The sequence below is a fragment of the Palaemon carinicauda genome, chromosome 5 (genome assembly GCF_036898095.1).
Source record: "Palaemon carinicauda isolate YSFRI2023 chromosome 5, ASM3689809v2, whole genome shotgun sequence".
Classification (NCBI taxonomy): Eukaryota; Metazoa; Arthropoda; class Malacostraca; order Decapoda; family Palaemonidae; genus Palaemon; species Palaemon carinicauda.
The window spans coordinates 166,267,281-166,282,280 of record NC_090729.1 but is presented as its reverse complement, the minus strand read 5'-3'; the positions used below and the strand labels follow the sequence as shown (position 1 = coordinate 166,282,280).

The window sequence follows — 15,000 nt, the reverse complement described above, 5'->3', positions numbered from 1 at the left end:
ACGGTCGGAAATGGATACGCGAGACCTTCAATAAATCTGCATTTCTTGCTGGGCTGATTACAGGATCAACGTGTTTAATAAAAGGGGATTTTATTCATTAAGAAAAGCCTTCGTGGGACAGGTATGGTCAGACGAGAAAAAGAATAGTGAATATGGAGACTGAATAAATAGAGAAGGCTGGTTGTGCATTTTGATTAACATTAAGGTCTAAAGGACTCTTATTTGTTTTTAATTTACCCAACATAAGACCCTCAAAAGATATATTGTGATATTGAAAGCTAAAATTACTCATGAAATCATAGTGATATCGAAAGCGCATTCATTTCATCTTATGAAAACCAACAGGCTTTTAAAAGGAATGAATCATAGCGTTTGGTGGGAAAGTAATAGAACACTAGTATAAATATTTAGGACTCTCTCTCTCTCTCTCTCTCTCTCTCTCTCTCTCTCTCTCTCTCTCTCTCTCTCTCTCTCTCTCTCTCATTCAGGGTAGATAAATATTGATATATGTGTTTTTTTTTTTTTTTTTTTGCCTGTTACCTTAGATGAAAGGAAAGGGAGTTCTTTCTCACCTCTATGGGGTAAAGAATCTTGTAATCCTAAGGAAATTTAAATCAATTATTTGATTAGTTACTTGGAATTTTTTGAATATGTGCGAATGATATTCATATTTTCAAATATCTGAATATGCGTAATTGATATGCATAGACATTACTCGGTGGGTGTGGTTTTTTTTTTTCCCAGCAATATCAGCAGCTTCCATAATTGCTCCAGCGCTGAGTCGTGTGGTACAAATCTCATTCGTTCTAATCTTTGGGGGCAATACAATAGTAATCTTGAGTTTAATGATCGTTTGGGGTTTCGAAATTGAATAATGAAATTATTTATATTTTTCAAATTACTCATTAATTGAAATAAAACAAACAGAGAGTCAAACCGTCAACGAAGTATCCCTTACCGTACTATATACTTCTGGTAGAGACTCATAGTTTCAGTCATGAGAAAATCAGTATATATTTGAAAAATGGAAAAGTACAGAATGTGATAGTTTCTATCTCAGAATGACTGAAGCTCATGTGTTTTCATTTAGATATTGATGCTGCCGTACTAAAAGAATAACATGCTGAATAAAAAAGAGTAAGTTTTAAAAATATTATAGATATATAGAGGTCAGAGAACGAGTTTCGATACCTCGTCCAGCCTAGGTGCCAATGCCATGAGGACTTAATTTGAGTCCCATCCTGGACGAAAGGGAACAGACGGGCAAGTTCCATAAAAACTAAAATTATCTCTGTCCACTTACGCAGTAAATTCTGTACCTATACTCAATCTTTTTTAATGAGACGGAGTGACTTTTAGCTCGGAAAAGTTTCCTGCTATCTGATTGGTGAGAATTATCTTGTCCAACCAATCAGCGAGCAGGAAACTTTTCCGAGCAAAAATGGCACCCCTGCGAGTCAGTGCATACATGCCTCACTAAAAAGAATTGGCTATAGTTGATAGGAGACCGTTGGAGAGATAAAGAGAAGAAAAATGGCAGGACTTCGACGAGGTAATCTTTGCAAATGAACTAGGGAGGTTTTTTGGTATTTTAAGAAAGACCATCACGAGCAATTAATTATAATGCACCTGTGATTACATGCGGACAATCCTCTAATTTTCCAGCCGCTTCTCCATACCTACATATTTATGATACGCACTCATTTACGAACATGTAAGGATGTTTTTTTGCTATTAATTTTATGTCTTCAATTTTAGGAAAAGACATGGTATTAGATAATGTCATCTTAATCTGTTTACTGTTTTTTTTTTTAGTTTATTTTAGGATATATCAATGGCAAAATTGTTAAAGTAACTCTTTTTAGCACAACCAAATGCACACTCGTGTGTGTGTATATATATATATATATGTATATATATATATATATATATATATATATATATATATATATATATATATATATATATATATATATTTATATATATATATGTATATATATGTGAATGTATGTTTGTGAATATGGATGCATATACATATTTTTGTATACACAGACACACACGCGCACACACACAAACTATATATATATATATATATATATATATATATATATATATATATATATATATATATATCATCACCATGAGCCGTTACTAGTCCACTGCAGAACAAAGGCCTCAGACGTTCTTCCACTTACATCTGTTTATGGTCTTTCTGTCCCAGTTCACGCCCGCAAACTTCCTTAGTTCGTCGATCCATCGTCTTTACTGCCTTCCTCTGCTTCTTTTAAAATCTCTAGGGACCCACTCTGTTATTCTGAATGTCCATCTATTATCTGTCACTCGCGTTAGATATCCTGACCATGATAATTTTTTTTCTCTCTCATGTTGTTAGAATATCCTCTACTTTAGTTTGCTCTCGTATCCATGTTGCTCTTTTTCTGTCTTTGTGTTATTCCCATCATTATTCTTTCCATGGCTCTTTGAGTTGTAACTAGCTTATGTTTTAAGTCTTTACTAATGCTCCAAGTTTCTGATACATAATTAAATACGGGTAGGACCATCTCATTAAGTACTTTTCTTTTTAGAGAAAGTGGCATTTTACTTTTCATAATCTCATTTTGTTTACCCAAAGCTCTCCATCCCATGCTTATCTTTTTTTATTAAATTTCGGTCTCATGTCCTGGGGAAACACTGTTTATTCTCAGTGCTTATATTCATTAACAATATCCAGAGGCTTGTCCATATCTCTTATCTGTTTTTTCTCTGCATTTTCATTAAACATATATTCATTTCCAGACCTACATTTCTGCTCTCTCTCTCTCTCTCTCTCTCTCTCTCTCTCTCTCTCTCTCTCTCTCTCTCTCTCTCTCTCTCTCTCTATATATATATATATATATATATATATATATATATATAAAAACAAAAGCTGCCATTTCTAGTCCAGTACACTGCAGGACAAAGGGCTCAATCATGCCCTTAGTAATGTATGGGGTTTGGCCAGTTTTATCACCACGCTGGCCAACTGTGAATTAGTGATGGTTAGAGACTTTAGTCTAATCCATCACAGCAAACCAACCTAGTATGACTGGCCCTGACTAGTATAGCTTTGCTGACCATGGCGATACACAAACCTTTTCACCGCGTTAAGGTATCCCTCCACACACCTATATTATTATTATTATTATTATTATTATTATTAGCTAAGCTGCACCCTAGTGGGGAAAAGCAGGATGCTATACCCCCAAGGGCTCCAACAGGAGAAGATAGCTTAGTGAGGAAAAAAACAAATAAGTAAATAAATTATATGAGAACCAATGAACAATTAAAATAAAATACTTCAAGAACAGTAACAACTTCAAAACAGATATGTCATATATAAACTATAAAAAGAGACATGTTAGCCTGTTCAACAAAAAAATATTTGCTACAAGTTTGAACTTTAAAGTTCTACTGATTCAACTACCTGATTAGGAAGATCATTCCACAACTTGGTCACAGCTGGAATAAATCTTCTAGAATACTCTGTAATATTGAGTCTCAAGATGGAGAAAGCATGACCATTAGAATTAAGTGCATTCCAATATTACGAACAGGATGAAACTGTCCGGGAAGACCTGAATGTAAAGGACGGTCAGAATTATAAAAAATCTTATGCAACATGGATAATGAACTAAGTCAACGACGGTGTCAGCGATTAATATCTAGATCAGGAAAAAAATTATAAACGGTAAGTTCCTTTCCAATAAATTGAGATGAGAATCAGCAGCTGAAGACCAGACAGTAGAATAATACTCGAAACAAGGTACTGTAGAATGAAAGAATTAAAACACTTCTTCCGAATAGATTGCTCGCCGAAAATCTTACAAGACTTTCTCAATAAGCCTTTTTTGTGCAACTGAAGAAGATAAGACCCAATGTTTGTTTCAAAAGTAAATTTGCTGTCGAGACTCACACCTAAAATTTAAAAAGTCATAAAAGTTAGAGAAACATTATCAATGCTGAGATCTGGATATTGAGGAACCACTGTACTCGACCTACTTACAGTCATACTTTGAGTTTTGTTAGGATTCAATTTCATACACCCTAATTTGGATCATGCAGTAATGTTAGCTCAATCTCTCTTAAGGGATTCAGCAACCACAGATATACATTCAGGAGATGGAAATAATGCAAAGAAAGTAGCTTGTTTCCTATGCCAAGCCACATGCCATGTGTATACTGTATAGTTTGAAAAGTAATGGACCAAGAACACTTCCCTGGGGAACACCATCTATGTATATATATATATATATATATATATATATATATATATATATATATATATATATGCGCGCTTCATCAAAGAAGAGAGCAGAATAGCAATCAGATCGCTACACCAGCAATTCAGGAACAATGCTCCCTAACATTAATTACCACCATAGTGTGCAATCCTTATGTTACATTAGGCTTCGAAAGTGGCATCTTAGCCTTTCAATGTAAGGTGTGATTAGTGCGATATAATATCCTTGATATCACAACTTCATATTGTGGAGCTAGTTAACCCTGGAGTTCCGTGCACATTCTCCGCACATATTAGGATCATGGAGGGTCCTGCTCATGACTGACGATGATTCAGCAGATAGACCTGTGGGGCACCGTCCCCAAACCTCCAATCTATAGGTTACAATAACCGGCTGAGGGCTGGAGTTATACTCTCAACCCATGAATTGTGAGTTAAGGTGTTTACAAGTGTTATGTTAAAGAAGCCACAAGTTAATGGCTAGAATAGTTGTTGGCCAATAAATGGTATAAAACACGTTTGCATTTTTTGTTTTTAACATTTTAGCTTTGAGGATTGGAAAAGTGATTAACGACTTTTATCCTAGGATGATGGTCACCAGATATATATCCACATTTAGTGGTATATATATATATATATATATATATATATATATATATATATATATATATACATATATATACACATATATGCATATATATATATATATATAATATATATATATATATATATGAGAGAGAGAGAGAGAGTGGTATTATGGTGGTACTGGTGGTAGGCTACAGTGATTAGTAGTCTTAGTTCTACAGCTAGATTCCTTAAGTTAAACTGAGTGGTGGAAAACAACCTTAGGCCCATTCTCTGAAAATCTAGAGAGAGAGAGAAAGAGATCGTTGGACTTCTTCATTCTGAGGAGGCGAGCTGAGATTACTCGTAACATAGCTTCGTTATACAAGTTATGTTGTAGATGTTTGTTGGGGGTAATTCAGTTAGTTCTTAAATTTCATCAAAATGGTAATCTTATAGATAAGGGACTTCATACATTTTATAGATGCAAGAACACCAGAAACAATCTTATCACAATAAAATCAAATTGAATAACATCAATTTTCTCTTCTCACTAGGCGATTCAAGTGAAGGATGAAGACCCATCCCAGCAAAAGAGTATCCTTCGTTCCAGTGCCAACCGATGAAAGAAACGATGCAGATGATTTGGTCGAAGATGAAAGTCAGCGGCCAAGGAACAATTTCACAGTCTGGAATGAGGTATGAATTGAGTTGATCACATCTGGAAGCTCTGTAACTTAACTGAACTTCTGGAATGAGGTAAGATTTGAGTTGATTACATATGGAAGCTCTGTAACTTAACTGAACTTCTGGTATGAGGTAAGATTTTTAGTTGTTCACATCTGGAAGCTTGTAACCTAACTGAACTTCTGGTATGAGGTAAGATTTTTAGTTGTTCACATCTGGAAGCTTGTAACCTAACTGAACTTCTGGTATGAGGTAAGATTTTTAGTTGTTCACATCTGGAAGCTTGTAACCTAACTGAACTTCTGGTATGAGTTAAGATTTTAGTTGATTACATCTGGAAGCAATGTAACTTGACTGAACTTCTGGTATGAGGTAAGATTTGAGTTGATTACATCTGGAAGCTATGTAATCTTAACTGAACTTCTGGAATGAGGTACAATTTGCATTGATTGTATCTGGACTTCAGTACATATTGTATTAACTTGCATGCATATCTGGAATGATGTATGGTATTTGGTTGAATGAATCTGGAATCCAGTGAGTAGCATATTAATCTACATACATGTGTAAAATGCCGTGCAATTATGGTTGGTTACATCTGGAAACTAGTGGTATTGTAATAAATAGTAATTACCTCTCAAATTAGGTATGATTTTGGTGTCCTGAATCTGGAAGCTGAGTGATATTTTATTAACATATCAGTACATCTAGGTTTAGCTGTGATTTGTGTTTAATACATTTTTGTAAGCTTGTGGATATTGTAATAATAAGTATGCACTTTATGGTTGAAGGGTGACTGAGTGTATCGATTCCTGAAGATGTAGAGGTATAATTTGAGTCAAACACATCTGAAAAATAGTAGATACTGTGGTAATCTCTCAAATGAGGTACAATTTTGGTGGCTTGAATGCGAAAACAGGCAGGTCATCTATTTACCTCCATGAGTATCTAGAATGTTATATGAATTGGACCAGTCATGTCTGGAATCGAGTAGATTCTGTATTAACCTGTATGCATGTGTGGAATGAAATACGATTTGCACCGATAATATCTGGAAGCTAGTAGGTACTTTTACAACCTGTGTTATTTTGTTAGAATGAATCAATCTGGAAGTTAGTAGGCAATGTATTATCCTGCATGAGCGTTCAGAGTGAAGTATGATTTAGGTCAATTAGATCTGGAAGTTAGTAGGTGCTGTTCTAACCCGTATGATTTGAGTGGGTTGAGTTTAGAAGCCAGTAGGTAATGTATTAACCTTCATGCACATATTTAATGAAGCACTATTTAGGTCGATTAAATCTAGAAGCTAGTAGGTACTGTAGCAATTAGCATACTCATCCAGAATGATGTGTTTTAGTGGACTGACTCTGGATGTTGGAAGGTATTTTACTAATCTGCATAAATGTTAGGAACGAGTTATGATTCAAGTCGATATTATCTATAATCTAGTGGGCACGATATTAACCTTAGTACATACATATGAGGAATGAGATACTCGTACAATTAAGGTCAATGACATGTAGAAGCTTGTAGGTCCCTTTTAACCAGTAAGCTCATTTTCAGTGAGGTACGTTTTGGGTATAGTGTACTGAATTAGGAAATTAGCAGGTAAAATCTTATCTTATATGAATGTGTGGAATGAAGTACGATTTGAGTTGATTTGATTTGGAAGATAGTAGTACTGTATTAACCTGTATGCACATCTGGAATTTAAGTCAATTGCATCTAGATGAAAATAAGTATTGTATTAAACTGATTGCATATCTAGAATGAGGTATGACTTTGGTCGATTGCATTCTCTTGGTAACGGAAGTTAAATTAGTATTCCCCATGTCGAAACTTTGCGATTGAAATATGAAATTTTTAATCTTCAATTTGTACTGTGATTCAGTACACGTGTGTTCCTGGATCACTTCGATCATTTGGGTTTGCTTATTGAAAATAGTAATTGTATTCCTAATTTTTTATCGAATTTTGTGAGGTGATGTCAAGTCTGTATTATTTAGGTATTTTTCGGTTAAGAAGTAATTTCTCCAGATAATTATAAAACATCGGGCATTGTTCAGGTCATAGTTAAATTGTTCAATGAAAGATGAGCCATTAGTTTAGGAAACTCTCTTAACATCATCAGCATCATGTAATTTATTATTATATTTTTTTAATTTTTTTTTTTTACGATGCATCCCAGTGAAGAGTTCTCATAAATAGAAAATAATATATTCATTGTTACCTGTAAATTACAACATGCAGAGAAAATACCATATTAACATTCAAACTGCCAAATCGTAGATGAATATCTATGCAGAAAAATTGCACGAGAGAGAGAGAGAGAGAGAGAGAGAGAGAGAGAGAGAGAGAGAGAGAGAGAGAGAGAGAGAGAACAGCCTTACATTTCTATGCTGCATTGATTTTTCTAAACACCAGTAGCTTAATGGTGTTGTATACTGAGACCTAGATTTTCATAATCTTTAAATTATTAGGTCGCACAGAGAACTCTGATATGTGTTGGCATTGTCTATCCGAAAAAAAACTAATGTTACCCAACGCTTTTATCCTAATGTGGACATTCAATCTACATCAATATACACAAAGTGGGCATGCAAAAAAAAAAAAAAAAAAAAAAAAAAAAAAAAAAAAAAAAACTCATTATTCAAATGTTTGACTTAGTTAAGACTTCGCTGATGCGTGATGAGTATCATAATAAAGGACGTCCGAGTCCGTAGGACAGAATCAGGATGTCTACACTAGGTGTTTATTGCGTTATATAACACCTTACCACATTTACCATAGGCATGAGCCAGTTATGGTATAAGGCGGAGTTGTTGAGTTAGGCTCTATTATTATTATTATTATTATTATTATTATTATTATTAGATAAACTACAAACCTAGTTGGAAAAGCAGGACGTTATAAGCCCAGGGGCTCCGAATGGGAAAAATAGCCCAGTGAGGTAAGGAAATAAGGAAATAAATGAACTACAGGGAAGGTAACGAACAATTAGAATAAAATGTTTTTAAGAATACTAACAACACTAAAATAGATCTTTAATGTATAAATTATAAAAAGACAGCAACCTGTTCAGCAGAAAAAAAAAACATTCGCTGCCAGTTTGAAATTTTGAAGTTCCACCGATTCAACTACCTGATGATCTTATGATAACACCGAAATATGTGTGATATTGAAAGATCCATAATAAGCAAATCAGAAGTGGTCCATTTATCCAACTTCTAGGCATAATGTCATCGGCTTATAAGGGTACATTTTTTTTTTTTTGTCGCCGGGCAGATCCCTTAAACCACTGCGAGCTGGTTGGATGACCTAGTAATGACCTGGAGTTGTTCAGAAAGTAAAGGCTACTGCATCACCTTGGATTTCAATAACTGAATAAACGAATATTTTTTTTTTATTCTTTAAAAGATCCAATTGCTTGCAACAGAGGGCCACGGCCGACTCCATCAAACGTTTCAAGTTATACTTTATGTCAAGTAATCTATTAAGAAAGAACCATTACATTTTTTTTCTCGTTTGGCCTCTTGAATTCGATAGGGTACTGTAGTTTACTGTATAGTGTGGTCTTTGTAAAGTATCTTGTATACATCATTGAAAGAATTCATTTACGAATATGATGATTAGGTCACAGTTCAATATGAAAAATTGTTGCCTTTATTGATAATGAAATATTCATGAACCGACGTAAATATCCAATACTGTACCAATCCCATGTGCACGCGTGCTTTCACACACAAACACACTTATGCTGTTTATATAGATATACGTGGATATGCACGTATATACATATATATGCATATATATGTACATATACTGTATATACATACATATATTTGTATGCATGCATGTATGTATGTATGTATATATATAATTATATATATATATATATATATATATATATATATATATATATATATATATGCGTGTGTGCGCATATATGTGCCTATCTATTTATCCATATATATATATATATATATATATATATATATATATATATATATATGTATATATATATATATATATATATATTTACATATATAAACTATATATATATATATATATATATATATATATATATAATGCTATATACTGTATATGTATATATATATATATATATATATATATATATATATATATATATACATACATACAAATATATGTATGTAATTTATATACAGTATATATTAACGTGTTCACAAGTGAGTGTTGCAATAGCAGTGCGTGGCTCTGAATGAATTATCGTGACAATGAGAGAATATCATTTACGTTAACTTATTTCTATGAGGTTCGTCGAAAAACTAGTTGAATGTACATATGAGAATTTTTTTTTCTTTTTTTCCAGGCGCCGTTGCAGTAGACATTGCAAAAATAACATTTTACTTCCGAGGGAAATGAAAATAACCTTTTACTTTTATTATTTGACTACGTCATTTTACTTTGATGGAAATGCAGACCAGGTACTATACTTAATTTTTTTAATGAGGCGCATTTGCACTGACTCGCGGCGGTTCCCTTTTAGTTCAGAAAAGTTTCCTGCTTTCTGATTGGTTAGAATTATCTTGTCCAACCAATCAGCGATCAGGAATCTTTTCCGAGCTAAAAGGGCACCCCTGCGAGTCGATGCAAATGTGCCTCACTAAAAAGAATTGACTATAGTAGGTTTTGTTTTCTAAAAGCTATAATAATGACAATAAAATACATAGAAATAGCCTACCGAAAGTTATTAAAGGTCAACGTAAACTAAAATCAATAAGGAAATTATCTGATGCATGTAACATCGCCTAGTGATCCCCTGGATCGGCGTTCGAGACCCACTCAAGCTCGATTGTTTCATATAGTGTCCACAATCTCACCATCCTATTGACCTAAGCCATTGCCTGGCTTTCTCTTGTTCTTGATTGGATGGAAATGGGGCTTGGGTGCTGACCATATGTATATATGGTCAGTTTCTGGGGCATTGTTCCTGTCCTTTGGCTCTGCCATTGATGAGCAACCTTTAAAACTAGAGCTTTAAAATGAATACAACATTTTCGGTCATACATCGTGGTTCAATTTTCCATCGAAGGAATATAATAATAACAATGATGTTGATACTACTACTACTACTACTACTACTACTACTACTACTACTACTACTACTAATAATAATAATAATAAGAGTTCCTAAAAATGACTTTGCACGCAAATAATCCCTTTTCCCAGGAGCCCAACCGTCAACATTTTCTGATCCTTAATCGTCACCCTGCTCTTCGATTGGCTGGCCTTGGCGTTACGAATAACCAAGCAGTGACAGATAACAGATTCTGATGAAGTTACGTCACACAACACATCTAGGATATTACGAAAGTTGCCATTACCATGGCACAGTGTGTCGTATAATTAAAACATAAACAACATGCATACGAATACTATGAAAAAAAAAAAAAAACCGTCGCAAATATGGTAATCATTATATTATCATTGTTATTACTATCAGTATTTCCATTATTACTTGCCGAGTTACAATCCTACTTGGCAAAGCAGGATGCTATAAGCCCAAGGGCTCCAACAGGGAAAAATAGTCCAGAGAAGAAAGTAAATAGATAAACTATATGAGAAGTAACGAATAATGAATATATAATATCTTAAGAGTAGTTACAACGTTAAAATAGATCTGTCATATATATACTATTAAGAATATTATTGTTATTATTATAATTATTATTATTATTATTATTAATCTATAAATATTTTGAACTATAGTGTATGCTTGAAAGGATACAAAGCACACAATGATATAATTATGATGTAATCCAAAGGCTTTTAGAGCTTATTCAGTTCCTGCTCTGCTCATGACTACATACCTTTTTTTTTACTCTGACCTTTGCATCATAATATAGATAACACAGGAGGATTTTTATGTCCTCATCCTCATTATTATTATTATTGATACTTTTTTTCACATTATTATTATTATTTTTATCATTATTATTATTATGAAAAAACATGAAACTTCCAAAGCGAGTAATGTAAAAGATAATTGAAGTTGATAAATTGAATAATTGATTGACTGACTCCCACAAATTGACGTCATTATATTCCAAAAAACTCAAATAATCTGTTATTAAAAATATGATTCTTGTTAGAAATAAAAATCACAAAGAAATGAAAGAGAGAAGAACGGTAAAGTGTAAAGAACAATAACAAATGAGAACAGATTAATCGATAATTGCAGACAGCTGACTCAATTACAGTAGTTCGAGACTGGGAATGATCATGAAATCTGTGCCCAAAAATGTCCACTAACCCACAGTGGCGATTACAAATGCCCATAACATCATCATAAATGACTTTATGGTGATGTTAGTGAAAATCTCTCTCTCTCTCTCTCTCTCTCTCTCTCTCTCTCTCTCTCTCTCTCTCTCTCTCTCTCTCTCTCCACAATGGTGAATATAAATGGCCCTTGACATCATAAGTGACATCATGGCGAAGTTAGTGAAAATCTCTCTCTCTCTCTCTCTCTCTCTCTCTCTCTCTCTCTCTCTCTCTCTCTCTCTCTCTCACCGCAATGGTGATTACAAACGCCTATGGGATCATGGTGAAGTTAGCGAAAACACTCTCTCTCTCTCTAGAGGTGTAGGAGAAGGGATATCCGGTGGGTGCCAAGAGTTCTAGAATAGTATGTTGCAAAACCTGTTTAGTGAGCGATCGTCTGTGCTTAGGTGAACAAGCTTCGCTTAGAATTTGTGTCGGTGAACAAGTTAAATAAAATGCAAATGTATATATATATAAAAAAAAATTGCCTGAAATATACGCTTTAGGTGTTTTCAGTTTGGAGCTCTACAAATTGAGCAAAAATAATTCTTTTGATGAATTTTTCTGTTGAAAAGGCAGTTTGCACAAAAAAAAAAATAAGCTTAGGTTGTGTTTAGACAGCAGTTGTCAAATTGTAAGAGTTATTAATTGTGTTTTCGTAATTGAAAAGTTAAAGAAGATAGTGAAGAAAATATTTGGGCATTTTTATTATCTCTCAGATGTGTTTAGAGTAGAAATGCCATTGGAAAATCAGTGTATGCACTAAAGATTTTCGTTTTGGCTTTAAACTGCGTATAGACAACAGTTATTGAACATAAAGACAATATATATCTCGGTTCTTAAGGGTTGATTCCAAGAAATGAATAGAATGTTGACGTTTTTGCTGTGATATCGCCCAGATGAGTTTTGACAGAGACTGTCAAACCACATAAACCTCGCAGAAATAAGAGTATTTACGTGTGCTTAGACAGCTGATATCCAACAGAGTAAACTAAGCAAATTTAACTTTGATAAAGATTTGATCAGAGGAATTTATTAAACATTGGAAAATCTTACAAATGTAAACATGAAATTCTGTTAGCCATGATTGTATTATTATTTCCGTTGCGTGATAAGCGTCGATAAAAGCCGCTAGAACCGATTGCCTACAGCGCATGCGCCATGCCGTAAAGTGCCACGTGGTTCTGATGGTACTGGAGTGGTGGCGTTGGTTATATTAACAGTGAAAACAATTGTTAGTTTGCTCGTTTAATGATGAATTAACGACAGTGCTTGTTGATAAATTTGGTACCCTATTGGTTAAACATTTAATTACAAATAAATCAGATAATATGGAATGAAAGAAAATGGGATGATTAAGATACAAAGAAATGGGACTCTTTAATCAAGAAAAAGAAAATCTATAATGCTATACTCAATTCATTAATTCTATTCGGTAAAGGTAAACTTAAGTAGATCGTACCTTTGAGATAATAATTTTTCTTTCAGTTTTCATATTATTATCGTAAATGTTGCAGCGACAACAACTACAATAAACATCATCTTAATGATGATATAATTAATAATAATATATAATAAATCTCCCAAACAAAAACCAAACCAACAAAATTAAGCGTCAAATATTAACTAGAATAAGAACATCAATTAGACAAAAGGGTAACCAGAACACAGTTAACGATGAAATAATAATAATAATAATAGGGAATGTAAAATGGGACGATGAAGAAAAGGATGCATAGACTGAGAGCATTCGGATAAGGAGCATCCTGTATGTTAATGATGTAAACCGTGAGCATGAAGCCAGGTAACAGACAGCTCACCCTTCTGCAGAAAAGTTACGTCATAGGGCGTAAATATTGTTTCAAGGAAAAGGCCTCCGTAGGGGGTAATACCGGCAGTAAACCTCACGCGGAGCACTGTAAACAGTACTGAATGGTCTTTACAGTGTTCCTTCGGCCTCTAGATGCACTTGTTTTATGGCCTTTCACTTTCCCTTCGTTCTTGCTTCCTTTCCTCCATCGTGCTGTCCAACCTCTACTAACTTTTACTCTAGGCCCTTGAGTAAAATCCTTGAGTCTGGGGTTTTACCCGAGATGCACTTGGGGGCTAAATGGACCCACGGCCCCTAGCACCGGATATATGTAACCCAGGGTAAGGCGATAATGAGAGAGAGAGAGAGAGAGAGAGAGAGAGAGAGAGAGAGAGAGAGAGAGAGAGAGAGAGAGAGAGAGAGAGAGAGAGAGAGTGTCTCCGCTGAAACGATCGAGCTAAAAACCGGTTTGGCGAGTTCGAGTAAAAAGAAAGAAAGAAAAAAAAAAGAATCCTGAGTCGCCGATGTCTGATTCTTTTCGCAGAATAATTCCGCATCCTTCTTTCCTTCACGCGCATGGCGAAAGATTTGTTATAATAATAATTTTGGTAATAAATAATGGTAAAAAGAGGATAACTATGGTAAAATGACAATCATTATGAAATAATTACTATTAAAATAATGATAACGATTTCGGCAAAATGATAATAGTGATAATGGTTATGGCAAAATAATGATAATAATAACAACTGTAATGTAATTTTATGCAGCAATGAGAGACAATAATAGGCGTAAGGCAGTGTATTCATATACTTCAAAATATTGTAATTTTGATATTTTCAAATCAGCCAACGACTTTTAAATGCTAAGCATTCATTCTCTTTTTTTTATCAGCCTTTTTTTTTAAATTAACACAATTAATTTGAAAAGTATTTTATCATAATTGATCACATATACAGATTTTGATAATCAATTTTGGAAAGTAATATTCTTAGCATTAGGTGATACTAAAAATTGGGATAAGTATCATTTGTTAATAAAGAGAAAAAAAATAACTGAAGAGGGATTTTTTCGGGCTGCCAAACACCGATAGTGACCACATGGCATCAAAATCATAGTTCATAAATCCGGCGGAAGAAACGCTGGCTGTGAGAGAGAGGGAAATAATAATAATACAGGATGTAACTCCAGATGGTTACGGTTGTGAATATTTTCTCTTTGTTCATCTTCGTACTTCCACACTCAGTGAGTTTGGCACGCAGCATATGCCATACACTCACCAGGCTGTCTAGGGTTTGACAAGATATAGATGGAGCTGCGGAGGGGTTGACTAGTTCTTGCGAAACTGAAGCAACGT

The 15,000-nt window shown here is 34.1% G+C and overlaps 1 protein-coding gene across 5 annotated transcripts in view; it reads left to right on the top strand.

Moving 5' to 3' along the window:
* The window catches only part of LOC137641579 (XK-related protein 4-like), a 134,514-nt gene that overhangs the window by 66,977 nt on the left and 52,537 nt on the right, over positions 1 to 15,000 (top strand). For 3 of the 5 annotated variants that reach the window (XM_068374283.1, XM_068374282.1, XM_068374284.1), the window contains one exon: positions 5,401 to 5,542. In XM_068374283.1, coding sequence (XP_068230384.1) covers positions 5,417 to 5,542 — 126 coding nt within the window. In that variant the 5' untranslated portion in view covers positions 5,401 to 5,416. Of the gene's footprint in view, positions 1 to 5,400; positions 5,543 to 12,249; positions 12,267 to 14,969 lie in introns of those variants that run through there. The other 2 variants (XM_068374289.1, XM_068374288.1) reach the window with 2 other exon arrangements.